Genomic DNA, 14,363 nt, shown 5'->3' on the forward strand with positions numbered 1-14,363 from the left:
TGGTGCTAAATAAATGCTTAATGAATGAATAAATGGTCCTAAACATCCCTTTCAGCTCTGTGGAAAACTTTCTGAACATTTACCTATTGCATTTTTTTTGGGGGGGGGAGGGAAATTCTCCCTTAATTAAACTGTTCAAACCTCAGACTTTTAGAGAAATCTAGAGAGAGATCAATTTGACTTCCCTCTTGCTGATGGCAGAACTACTGGCTGAGATGCAGAAATGATGCTTTTCATTTGAAAAGCCAGTGAAGGCTTTAATCTTCCTGTCACTGCATTCATTTGAATACTTGCATGCGGCTTTAGGGAGCTTCTGAAACTTCTACTCTTCTGCCTCCCTATGATATTAGTGACTGACTCTGAGTCTCACCACGAGGTAGCAGAGGATTAAAATGAAAAGGAAGGAGGCATTGAGCTGGAGTCAACCAGTGATGGGACCACCCACAGACCGTCAGTGCACACATCAGCCTGCCATGATTGCAGAATCACTTCACCTGGGACAACCCCGCTGCCTTGGTGCAGCTTATTAATACAGAGGGGAAGCAATCAAGGGGGATATATTCAGGTGAAACTGTGAGCCCCTCATGGTAGGCTGCCTGCAGGAGAAGGCAAGCCCCCCCCCCGCAAGGCCTCTGTCTTACAATGGCCACGATCACCCCCCTAGTTTGCTCAGGGGCTAGCTCACCTAACAGGTAACATGCTGGAGAGCAGTGAGCACATAGACCCTGAGCTCAGCATTTAAGGCTGTTGACCGGCACCATTTATGGCTGACTTGTGGACCTTGCTTCCTGCCACTTCTAAGCTGACTTCCTTGGACTTCCCTAGTTCAAGGACTTTCAAACTTTAGTGCCAATCTGCCCCTCGGGGAAGGGAGGCTTATGAAACATGCATAGCCCTGTCTTCAATCCAGCAGTTCTGGGATGGGGCCTGGGAATCTGCATTTTGACAAACATGCCAGGTGATTGTGATAGTCTCAAGATCCAGAGTATCTATCACACCATTTCTTGCCTTGTTGCCCACACTTCCTTGTGACAATGATCCCATGTTCCACACCAGGCTTAGGTTTTCAAAACGCAAAATATTTTATAATTTCAGGCTGCTTCCAGTAACTCTCTGAATATTTACCCCCAGCCTCCCTTGTCTTCCCCATTAGATGTCAACACTCCAGTGACATCAAGATGAGCGAGAGGAATGGTTCTGCATGGCTCTCTCTGGGAGGGGAGGAGGGAGAGCAGGATGTGGATGGGATAAGCTTCTCATCACTTCTTGCCTGAGGCACATTGGTTGCTATGGATTTTGTGTGTGACTTCAAAGGTCAGTCTGTCTTTAGTTATCAGCTTGGGTTCTCCTCATTGGCCACCCTGTTCCCATGCTGAGAGAGCTACAGGGCCCTCTACAAGTACTTTCAGCTGGGGAGCGGGGGCGAGATGTAGGGTTCCCCGAGATCTCCAAAGTGCCATCACCACCTCCGCCTGAGACGACTTCTCACTGAGAATAATTATCTTCACCAGGTGGAGATAATTATCTTAATTCTGACACATTCTAAGGTCAGGGATAAGAGAGAGTTCTGGAGGCTGAAATCATAATTTCCCATTTTCCTTTATCCCCCAGGGCCTTCCGGCCCCCTATTGTTCTCCTTACTAAGATGATCTGAACCCAGAAAAATATTGACCTCATGGAAGCCGATAGTGAAATGGGGACTGTGGGAGTAACAACTGAAGAGGCTCTTTCTTAGTTCACTCATATTCAGTGGAGCCTTGGGGTTGGGACTGCCTGGTAGGATGGCATAGGACTGGGCATCGACAGGCCATGGGTATGCCCTTCCCCTGTCTTGGGCCTCAGTTTCCTTATCTGTAACATGAATGGATAAATCAGAACATCCTAATGATTCCACCCAGAGCTGAAGTTTTCTGGAATTATGGTTCCATGTTTTCCAAATGTTTCCTTCCCTCTTGGATTCACCCGTGACTATTCCCTCTTGCCTCATCCCCATATATCCAATCCACCAGCAAATCCTGCCAGTTTTAGTTTCAAAATAGATCACAAATCCATCTCCATGACCATCATAATTTTCATCACTATAATTTCACCAGATTACTGTAAAAGCCTCTTGCTCGATCCCTCGGCTCCCACTCTTGCCTCTTCTCTGTCCTAATTCATTTTCTGCATAGCTCCCCAGAGTGGTATTTTAGCATGTAAATCAGTGCTTCCCTTGCTTAAAACCCTCCAATGACTTTCCATTGCATGTAGAATAAAATCGCAAATCTAGCTCTTCATGATACGGCCTGTGCCAACTACTCCAATATTATCTTAAACCCCTGCTCTTTTCATTCCCTACAAGCCAGGTACAGCAGCTACTCCTTCTGTCCTTGAAAGCACTAAGCTCTTTTCTACTTGAGGGCTTTGCACATGACTATGTTTCTCAGCTCTGCATATGCAGAGCTAGAAATCCTGAATTCTTGCCTTCCCTGTCTCCCATGCTACTAGAGTTTTAGCCAATGGTCTGCCTGGGGTGCAGAGTATTCTGGCAAGCTTTGGTTTTCCTGATCCAAAGAGACATAAATGGCTGGCGAGACTTGTTCCTCTTGTTATTGGGCGAACATGGGCATCATATCTGGAAGCAGCCATCTTGTAATGAGGATGAAAAGACCAAGAGAATCACAGAGATGTCAATCCTGATTTCACTGAACCAACACGAGCCACTGCCTGCCTCTGCTTTTCTTGTAACGAAAGAGATGACCCTCTCTTTTACTGTGGCCAGGTTTATTGTTACTTGCAGACAACCACACCTGGCCACACTTTGTTGGCTTTTGGTTGCTAGTTTTTAGCATGAACTCTGAAGACATTAAAAAGAGATAAAGCTACTTGTGTGTTGAGTGCAGGTTCACACAATTCAGATTTATCTTAGTCCCACACATTCTAAATTAGTGAGGATTTATTATATATTATTTAAATAAGTAGCAAGAACATTTAATTGACACTCATGTGGATGGAGGTTCTTTAAATGTTTGATGTATACAAACCCCTGAGAAGTGCTTCCTACCATACCACACTGAGTATCTAAGATAGGGCTAGGCAGATCAAAGGCTCATGAAACTTGTTGACTTGATTTCATCAGGAAATATGTAAACAACAACACACAAACTTCTGTTAGTTTTTCCCATTGCCTACTTGGTCTGGCCCTGATTTCTGTTTTAGCATCTAAGGAGTTCCAGGAAGAGGGTCACACAGGCCACTGGCTTTCAAAACAGTGTGAGCCAGGGCACCTTTCTTCTAAGGAGGTTTAGCAGAAGTCCAACATATAAAATCAACAAAAAATAACCATCCATGTTTTAGCACTTCCTGTGTGCTTCTGGGTACCAAGTCATGGGTTCTACATGAATTACTCTCATTTAAGCTTCACAACAATACTTGAGGTAGGAACAGTTATTTCCATTTGACCAGTGAAAAAACAGAGTCACAGGGTGGAGTTGTGTTTTTAAAGCTGGACAGAAGGGAGGCTGGGTACCTTCCTACACAGTCTCCTTTCACTTCTGTGGCAGTTCTTAATGTCCCCTCATTGAAACTCTCAAAGGTGAAGGAGCACAGTTTGAAATTCTTGCAGCCAGAGGTCATAAAGACCTTGAGGGGTCAGTTGAATAACACAGAGATGAAGGAGGTCAGGTAGTGGCCATGGTGAAATGGGGAATCCATGCTTCAGCTTAAAAGGGTAGCTACCACACAGTTTTGGATAGTCATTGCCAAACTCTGTGGAAATCAAACCAGAACATGCCTGGGAGAGGATTCTGCTTGCAGGCCACCAGTTTGAGACCTCTAGAGGAACTGCGGGGAGTATGAAAACACACCCTGAGGTCGAGGTACCATTAAGAGGTAAAAGGCCCACTGACAGAGGAAATAATGGAGAAAAAGAATAAGCACATGGCTCTTTTCAGACATATGCATGTTTTGATGACCCTGCATTACACTGCCTAGATAAGAATCACGTCTTCCCACTGTTTATCCACTGGTCTGATTTATTTTTAAGTAAACCCTTCCCGTTTGGTTCTTTCTACTCTTCGCCATGTGTTTGCCAGTATTGGCTAAGCATCCTGTCTCACACCTCCTCCCTGATGTCCCTCCCCACCCCCAGCCCCCAGATTGTCTTCTTATTTAAAGAAAAACATGATTATAATGGTGAACAATGAGGCTTTCTAAATTATACAGCAGGCAAAATGAGTCCTGGGGGAAGCTCATTAGGAAGATTTTATTCCATTGCTACTCAGGAATATTGGTCCTCATCAACACTCAAATGCAAAATGTAGACAGGTGGTGATGATGCCTCCAGCACAAGTCTATGAGGACTTGATATTAAGGCTCCTAGAAAGTGAATGTGTACAAACCCATCCACGCAGCCTAATTGTAAACCCTGCCCTCCTGCATGCTTTAGAAACCTGGTAATCTACAAGGGAATGCCTAGCAGGAAAAGGGTTCATAGACATTAAGCAACTATAAAAGGAAATACAGCCAGTGCTCATTTATCAAGTTAATTGGAAGGGATTTGTGGCATGAACACTCCAGAATGTAGTAGAAAGAACATCACACACCAAGATAGGAGGTCAGAAAATATGGGAATTGGACTAGATTGTTAATTTTCAAATTGCCCTCCCCCCACCTCCTTTCCAATGTCCCTCCATTTTTCCCTTCTTAGCTTTCAAAAGAAATCATATTCACAAGTTTAGTATATAAACAGGTAAAAACAGGGCTACTCTGGTTCCATGTGTGTGTGTGTGTGTTGGGGGGGTGATACCCCTTGGATCTGGTCACCTCAGTGTTCTCAAAGGCAATTTCAGAGGCACCTGTGAGAAACTCCAGTTTGGAATCATAAGGAACAAATTTACAAAACCACTAGAACTTGATCATTTCCAGAGTCCCTCTGAGAACCAAGAAAAAGAGCACCCTTTACATTTAGAGATGAAGAAACCAAGGTCTCCTAGGGCCCAGTGACTTGCCCAGGGCTCCACCGAGTGCCGGTGCCGGAGCCAGACCTGGTAATCTGGTGCCCCTTTCACTCTGCTGCAGTAGTACAGGACAATGGTTTGAATCCCAACTCAGCCTTCTATTAGCTATGTAACCTAGGCAACTCACTAAGCATTTTGTGGTTCCTCTTTGATAAAAATGGATATAATGAGTGTCCTTCTTTATGCTGTTATGAGCATTCAATGAGATAATGCATGTGAAGGACCCAGAACCTTGCCAGGTATATGTTCAATAAATGTTAGTTAAATCACACTGCTGCCATCCTTTCTCTGTCCCTTTCAGCTACAGAACATCAAAGTCACGATTATGCCAACTGAGCTTGACAGCCAGAGTGGCAGACAGAGCTGGCCCATACGCAGGTTGGCCCAAATAATCCATAATATACAATGAACAGTTGACTCGAAAGCATAGTTGCAAAACAAAATGCAGTGAAGTCTGGAAATCATTCCTACCCCTTAGCTTTCTGGTATTTTTTGCCTAAAAAAAAATATGGCGTTCAGCAAAGAAGTTGAGGAGAGTGTACTGACCTGGGAGAAATGTCACATCCTTGCTGCATGAAGGCTCCCAGGGAGAACCATAAGCTGTTGAATATCCCAAACTCATTGGACTGGTCGCTGGTTGTCTGGTCCCGTCCCTCCTCAAACTCTTCACTGTGCCATTCGTAGGGGCTGAAGCGGCTGACCAGGAATAGGACGACACTCACTCCAATGTAGGCGAAAACAATGCACATCCAAATCTCATAGGCCAATGGATCGAGGAAGGAGAAGACCCCTGGTTTGGACTTCTGCGGTTTTTTAATCATGATGGAGATCCCTAAACTCATAAATGGCTTGGAGAAGTCTATGACTTCTTCTCGGACCAAGGTGATAGTTAAGGGGGCCACGGCCACATCTGCTCTCTGCAAATAAAAAAGAAAAAGAAAAAAAATGCAGTTGAGCTCAGCATCCCTCTTGGTTATCTGTGCTTCTCTTTGCTATGAATATTTGCTTGTATTTCAAAGGATTTGGGAGTGGGAATGAACTTTAGAAGTCCAACTGCTCCTACCTTATAAAATATTTCTGACAAATGGCTGACCAGCCTACTATGTCACAGGAGAGATTGCTTGACAATTCTAATTGTTCTAATTTTATAGGCTTCTTCCTTATCTTTGAAAGGGTGTTGTGTAAGTATCTGCTGTTTTGCCTGTCCAGCAGCCATTCCTCCTTTCTTGGGTGGGAGAACCAGTCCTGCCCCACTGTTAGTCCCCCTGCTCCCAGTGGGAGCACTGGTTACAGGGTGAGGCATATGACCCAGGACCGGCCACCTTCCTGGCCAGAATGACTCATTCAAAGATGGGCATAGGACCCAAGCTAGTTTAATGAGAAATAGCCATGAGAGTTAGAGCTGAGATATGCAGAGGCTGATCCCTGATACAATAATTTGGGGCTCTCTAAATACAGGGCTTACCCTGGACTCTCTAGGAAACATGTTCCATTCCCCGACTTGTCCCCAAGAACATGAGCTGAACTTTCTGTTTGCCTAAGCCAGTTTGATTTGGGTCTCTTTCATGGCCGCAAGATAGTCTTGCCTAATAAGGTAGTGAAAGCAAGTTTTACTTGCTAAACATTTATGGAGTATTTATCATGTACAATCCCTAGGCTAAAAGCTGTAGGTAAGCTATGGTCCCTGCACTCAGGGAATTGCAAACCAGAAGGGGAGATTGATACATATATACTTGGTTATTCAATTTACAAGTTGAGCTGGATACATGCTATTTGAGAGATACAAAATGCTACAGGAGACCAAGAAGGTAAGATTTGTGCAGGGGAGAACAAGGACTGCATCATGGAAGAGGTCACATATAAATTTTCATTGAGGAATAGGTAGGATTTGGGCAGATTTCTCTGATACAGAAGAGCATTCTAGGAGTAGGGAACCGTGTGAGAAAATGAGTGAAGCCCTGGAGGCAAGGAAGTAAAGTAGCACCACAACTTTTTTTTTTTTCCAGGAAGACTAAGAAACAAAAAAACAACTCAATTTTTAAAATTCAAATCGGTTATGCAGTTAAGAAAAAAAGGTTGCAAGAAATGTTTATCCCTGGGCAGCCACCATGTGGAACCAGGACCTCTTCTGTCTTCCCTATCTCTCCCTGATTGCAGAAGCACTGGCATTTTTTTTTTTTTTTAATCTTCATTTTATTGAGATATATTCACATACCACGCAGTCATACAAAACAAATCGTACTTTCGATTGTTCACAGTACCATTACATAGTTGTACATTCATCACCCAAATCAATCCCTGACACCTTCATTAGCACACACACAAGAATAACAAGAATAATAATTAGAGTGAAAAAGAGCAATTGAAGTAAAAAAGAACACTGGGTACCTTTGTCTGTTTGTTTCCTTCCCCTATTTTTCTACTCATCCATCCATAAACTAGACAAAGTGGAGTGTGGTCCTTATGGCTTTCCCAATCCCCTTGTCACCCCTCATAAGCTACATTTTTATACAACTGTCTTCGAGATTCATGGGTTCTGGGTTGTAGTTTGATAGTTTCAGGTATCCACCACCAGCTACCCCAATTCTTTAGAACCTAAAAAGGGTTGTCTAAAGTGTGCGTAAGAGTGCCCACCAGAGTGACCTCTCGGCTCCTTTTGGATTCTCTCTGCCACTGAAGCTTATTTCATTTCCTTTCACATCCCCCTTTTGGTCAAGAAGATGTTCTCCGTCCCACGATGCCGGGTCTACATTCCTCCCCGGGAGTCATATTCCACGTTGCCAGGGAGATTCACTCCCCTGGGTGTCTGATCCCACGTAGAGGGGAGGGCAGTGATTTCACCTTTCAAGTTTGCTTAGCTAGAGAGAGAGGGCCACATCTGAGCAACAAAGAGGCATTCAGGAGGAGGCTCTTAGGCACAACCATAGGGAGGCCTAGCCTCTCCTTTGCAGCAACCGTCTTCCCAAGGGAGAAGCACTGGCATTTATGCCATAAAAATCCACTGCTCTGTTGGCCTGAGATCAAGAGATCCTGGAAACCCAAGAGGGTTTCCCATGGACAGATGCCATAACATTCATTTCTGAAATAGACACATGCTGATGCAAGACTGTTGGAGGTGAATGGTTTTCTCCTATAATGCTGTACAATAGCCAGATGTTTGGCTGTGACAGCTTCTGTGCAGGCAAGGGCCCCACCCAACAACAAACCATCTGTTGCTTAGAGAGGATTTCCTCTGACCATTCTCATTGGCTGGAGTTACTGAGAAGATGCTTTAAGTGGAATAAAAAACCTGGCTTCAGAATGATTTAAGTTCTCACTTACACAAAGAAACTTCCCATAAAGTAATATGGAGTCAGGTATGAATTTCATAGAGATGCTGTTTTTTTCCCTGACACCTACTGCATAAATTTTGATAGTTTTTACAAATACAAGAGATTTACTTTTTCTTCTGTAATCTGACATAGATGGAAAAGGAATCAGAAAAAAAATCATGGAAATGTGGATTTGGAGGGATTGACCACAAGTGGAGGTGGATGAGGACAAGTTTTGAAAGTGGTAAAGGATATTGAATGGATTCATTTGATGCCTTCTGATGTGAGTTAATAAAAGGGATCATGGACTGGAAAATCATAAAGCCACATCATTTTAGTGCTTAGTTCATTCAGCAGTTCCAAGATTTGTTCTACAGAATATTACTTCTGGAAAGATGTTAAGTATAACATGATGACAAACATGTTTGGGAAACACTGATTTAAACAGATTCTTTGGGACAGGGCTTCCTGGAACCTTTAAAAAGTCAAAATGCATTTTTCACATGAATTTTCAAGAGAGGGAAGCCGGATGCATTATTTCCAAAATTATTTGGTTCTGGATACTTAATTGTCTTGAGCATCAAAAGGGGCCAATGTTTATATGATAAATACTGGGAAATGCTAAGTTCAACTATCTCATTTTAAGATAAGAAATTTGGGTCCAGAGAGGGAAGTGGTCTGTCCAAAGTAGCACTGTTTTAGCTTATACGATATCAACTAGAGGCATTCTGAGTTGATTTCCACCAGGGGAGGTAGTTACTGGGATTCTATAGGACCAGGACAAAAAAAAGAACTGATTTAGGAGAAAGTAAATCTGGTGGCTCTGCAACCCGCTAACTGTGTGGCCTCAAAGAAGACCACTGTGTTTTAGGATATCAATTTCCACATTTTAAAAAAGAGGCATAATTATCCCTGCTTTACCTGTTTTACAAGGTTGCTTTGTAAGGGGCAAGAGGAATCAGATATATGAAGAGCACTGTGATGTGTGAGCATTTTACAGGTGCTCAAAATTATTTTCTTAAACTGGAATCTTGGGACAGTGGTTCTCAAATTTGAGTGTGTCTCAGAGTTGGATTTTGAAAACACAGACTGCAGAGTTTCAGAGGGTCTAGGCTGAGACTAGTTCTCAGGTGATGCAATGCTGCTGGTTGAGGCACCACTTTGAGAACCACTGACCCAGAAGATCCCCAAATAAAATATGTGATGTCTAGAAACAATCCTGGGGGAACAACAGCCAGTTTTGTTATACTAGAGACAAAGCAAAAAGTGAACACAATTGTCAGAGATGGAGATCTCCTCTGAGCTAGGCCCTGCACAAGTGAATCTATCTCCCACCCCCTACCCCCCACCCCCAGCCCTGTGATAAAGGATTCACTTCCCCAGTTTTACAGGGTGAACCTTAGAGAAGTTCAGTGACTTGCAGGAATTATATAGCCAGTAAGCTGGCAGAGATGGAATTCAATCCAGGTGTATGTCTGCAAATTCCTGTTCTTTCACTCCACCAAGTAAAGGGACAGTCAGGAAAGTCACCTGTGAGTAAGGCATAAAGACAAATCCACACAAAAAAAAAAAAAACAAAAAACAAAAAACAGAAGCTTCACTGGAGGGTGAGGCATCTGTGAATGCAGACACTGCTGATGTTCTCACCAGCGGTTAATACTGGCTTTGCAATCCAATGCTTGGATGAGGTGATTTCCACAGAGCCGGCATATCCCAGTGGTTTAGAATGTACAAAAGCCAGGGCTTCACGTCCTGACTGCTTTTACTAGCTGTTTATCCCATGTCGAATCACCTAACATCCCTAGGCCCCAGTGTCCTCACCCATAATATGTGGATAAGAATCTTATCTACCTTATCAGGTTGTTGTGAGGAGTAAATGGAATAATGTGGTTTTTACCGTAGCACCTGGCACAAACTAAGTGCTGAGATGTTACTACTACTGTTGTGGATAAGAACAAGAGACAGCAAAAGGAATAAGAGAGAGACACTGATTGACATTTAGCTATTGAAAAGGCACAGAATGAATAAATTGGAGGCCTCCAAATGACATTTGTCTGACCTCACTGGTGGTTCAAGGCTGATAGATACTTCCCCAGACCCCCTATTCTTCCCTGGTGGAACAGGAGGGGAAAGCCTAACTAAAAATCAAGGGATAGTTATCCAATGGGCCATCATGGAGTGAACAGAATACAATTTTTACTAGGAAGAGGAACAGGCCTGGTGCAGGGGAGAGGGTGGGGGTAGGGCTCACAGCTGAGGCCTGCAGGACCAACTCAGGCTCCTCCCAGCCCCAATGAGCTGGTGACCCACCACTGACTGGGTCTATCGGGAGCTTGCCTTCAGACGCTCAGACCATTGTTCTGCCCAGATCACAGGCCTTTTACTAAGGGAATGGCATTACATGGGGTGGAAGCGAAGACAAACGCAGTAGGGAGGGAAAAATCCACAGCTGTTGCCATGGGGATGACCTTAAGAGTTTGGCTGAGGTTCCCATGGCAACAGGCCTCCAGCTGCAGTATTAATTGTCCAAGTCACTGTCTTTCTCCAATGCAAGTTCCCAAAGTGAGAGGTAGGAGAGGGTCAGAGAAAGGGTAGAAGCACATACCACCCCCAACTCATAAACCACTTCCCAGGGGGAAGATTTTCTTTGCTGCATCTCTTTGACTTCTCATGGTCCTTTGTAGGGCCCTCACGGCCATCATGCGTCTCCTGGACCTCATATGACACAATAAGATTTACAACCGTCCTAAATGGTTGCTTCATCCTGACAAGAGCACAATATCAACCTGGGCCTTGTCACATGCTTCAGAGCAAAGACCCAGCCAGAAGTCTCCATGTGCTATGAGAGTTGTGATGGTTCCCTTCCTGCCTGTGGCAGACATTCTTTTCCCACTGCCTTTTGTCATTCCTCTACTCAGGTGCTTTCATGACCTCCCAAGGTTCTCTGAATCAATCTGTACTCTTCCCCTGGTCATTTCTTACTAAAACTCATCCCTGACAACTCCTCATCCCAAGACCTCTACGAAAACCATCAGTGTTTTCTCCTCCTCTCATACCTTACTTATTTCCACCAACATTCTATTGTTTTCTCCTTCTCCTCTCATACCTTACTTATTTCCACCAACATTCTATTGTTTATTCTTTAGGTATTTCCAGGCTGCCTTCTCTATTTCTGTTGAAATATAGCCACTTTTCAACTTCCACATCCTTCTTGGGGGCTACATAAACTCACCATTAGCTTTTTGCCTGAACCATACAATTTAGACTCTTTGGTTGTATGCTGTCTCTTATTGTCTCTCACTGTCTGATTGTCTTTTCTACTTCACAAAATGTTAATATTGTTGGGAGAAGGGATCAAATCTTATACTTCTCAATGATTCCCTGAACAGTTAAAACAAAGCTGAGCACTCATTTCTTCTCAAAACTGCTCAATCTATTGAACATTTTACAGTAATTGTGCATGGCATTGTTTTAGCTGCAGTGAGTAATATAAAGATGAAGAAGACCTACCACCGTTGTACAGATAACCATTATGTAAGGTAATAATACCTTATATACCTACCACTATATAAACATCATACAAGGCAGGGTATGTTAGGGACCATAAAAGATGAAGAAACTTACTGCTGAAGAAAGTGAGAATAATTAAAAAACAAAAAGGGGGGTTCACACCTGTTATAGGGAAAAAGAAATGACATCCTAGCAAAGGTAATATTTGGCACCAGTTTTGGAGAAGGGGTAGATTTTAAAGGTGAAGAATCAAAAGGGTTATTCTAGGGAACAGAGCAAGTCAGGGGACAGTTTGGCTGAAATGGAAGGTGCTTGAGAGGGAGTAATGAGACAAGTGACTAGAAAGTTAGGTTGGCTTCATGGTACATCTAGTACTGGGGATAAATTTATTCTTAAGGAGCCATAGAAGACTTTTGAGTAGGGAAGTCACAAAATAATATGGAAGGTTATATTGTCACCTGTGTTGGACAATGATCAACTGAAATGAGATTGAGTGAAATGAGGCTAAGGGAACTGGAACCAGGAAGTTGAACGAAGAGTGTTTTAAGACACTGGATTTTGGACTCATCATTTCAGCAGCACAAAACTCAATTATGACATCTGATGGGCAATCTGATAGGCCAGGGCCAGCCAACCACCATGTGATTTCCTATCAAACCTTCTGCCTCTGACTTCCAATTCCAAGTGAACTTACTCCATAGACCAGCTCTCCCACCATGCCGTTCCAAGCCTTTGTGTCAGGGTCTCGGGCTCCGTATTTTCCATCACTGACGATCTCCAGACGGTAGGAGTAGCCCACATGCTTGGCAATCTCTGCCGCCAGCTCCACACAGTAGCCCTCATAGCGGTCATTACCCTCAAACTGGTTGGCATTCTTCTTGAGCATCACATAAGGATCTTCCTGGTAGAGAAATGGGGGAGACAGATGATGTGGGTTATAGTTCACTCATGGGTAGGGAAGACTTTGGCGTGCAGAGGGGGATGTCACCAACATCAGTTAAAATTAGGGAAGTCTCTCTAGTCCATAAATCCATTTGTTAAAGTTCTCTCACCCCAATACTCACTCAGCCCCACCATGACAAACTTCTTGAAAGCAAAGGACTCGGTTACAATATGGATGTTTCATCATCGAGATATGGTACACAGCTTTTCAAATTATGTTCCACCAGCACTACCTTGTGGGAACACTATGATGGAGAAGTAGACACCCAATGGTCTCCAAATTTCTCATTATCAATCATTAAAAATCATAGCAGCTTCATTTGTACCCACTTCATGTACTAGACTTCAGGTGATTTACTTTGAAAATGGCTTCTACTGTAGGAGGGTGGAGAATGAAAACTAACACAGGCTAGCCCCTCCCTTATGTTTTATTTATAGGGGAACTATGGTTCAAAAGATCGTGTCTTACCTAAGGGCATAAAGTGAGACAGTGGCAGAGCCAGGGTGAAAACTCAGTATCTCTAACTCCTGTAAAATTTTTTTTTTCTTACACCCTCTTTCCACCTGTGACTCAATTTAAGCAAGAAGAATGACCAGTTTTTGCTCCTGGTGGAAAACCCTTGTACTGGTCTTGCTTGAATCTCAGGTAACCTTGATGAAGGAATGAGGACTCACTAGGATTGTAGTGACGATGTATGTTCTATTCTGAACACTTGAGTTATCACCTCCGGCTTGCGCATCGGTGGCTGCAGGGACAAACTTATCATCTTCATTCCAGAAACCAATCTGTTAACGAGAAGAAGGTGGAGATATAAGGTGAACCAAGCTCCACCAGGCTGGCCTGCTCTTGGCTATCCAGCCAGCTTCAGAGACAGGAAAGCAAGAAGCTCAGCCTGACATCATGTGTATTAGGCTCATCAGGCTCTAGATTATCAGTAGGTAAATGGCAAGATGTTCACCATGTTTCCCCTCTCCAGTGGCCTCCCTCAGTGAGAATCCTCACCATGGTAGGCTAAACCCTGGAGGTAGAGCCTCTGAAGTGTGTGTGTGGGTTCAGCTGTTCAATTGTACAATTTATTTTGTACACTGTACTGCAGGGCTGTGGGGATTTAATTCCCTGCAGTTGTTCATAAGGCATCTCTCTCCTTCCCCCATACCTGTTAATCCTTCTGTTCTCTCAGCTCATCCTGAACTGTAGTTGGAACCAAATGATTTAAAAATTATATCCCTTTTATTTTCTTTTTAGGCTTATTTTTCCATCTAGATTTAACTTCCTAGGTCATAGTTATTTTATTCATTATTTCTTTCTCTGCTTTCCAAATATTAACTATGTTAATAGTGAGCATATAGTAATACCTAAAAATATTGGCTGATAATAGTGCTATCATTATTAACATTATTACATATAAAGCTCAGTAGGTTATTTATATTACCTCTTTTTCCAATTTCTTTCAGCAAATATTTGTTAAATTCCTATTGTGTGTATTGGTATTGGTATTGTGAGGCAGGGCTGAGAGAGATATGAGGCAATATAAAAGATCATCCTAGCTCTGAGAATTCCTGTGATCTACCTGGGAGGACAAGACACAGAAATCTATGTGGA

General features: G+C 43.2%; 1 protein-coding gene across 2 annotated transcripts in view; it reads right to left on the reverse strand.

Annotated features, from left to right (window-relative positions):
- The window catches only part of GRIA1 (glutamate ionotropic receptor AMPA type subunit 1), a 344,465-nt gene that overhangs the window by 114,084 nt on the left and 216,018 nt on the right, over positions 1 to 14,363 (reverse strand). For both annotated transcript variants that reach the window (XM_037798914.1, XM_037798912.1), the window contains exons 9-11: positions 13,436 to 13,546; positions 12,513 to 12,719; positions 5,544 to 5,914 (exon numbers count right to left, since the gene is read on the reverse strand). In XM_037798914.1, coding sequence (XP_037654842.1) covers positions 5,544 to 5,914; positions 12,513 to 12,719; positions 13,436 to 13,546 — 689 coding nt within the window. The remainder of the gene's footprint in view (positions 1 to 5,543; positions 5,915 to 12,512; positions 12,720 to 13,435; positions 13,547 to 14,363) is intronic.

Source organism: Choloepus didactylus, chromosome 11 (genome assembly GCF_015220235.1).
Source record: "Choloepus didactylus isolate mChoDid1 chromosome 11, mChoDid1.pri, whole genome shotgun sequence".
Taxonomy (NCBI): Eukaryota; Metazoa; Chordata; class Mammalia; order Pilosa; family Megalonychidae; genus Choloepus; species Choloepus didactylus.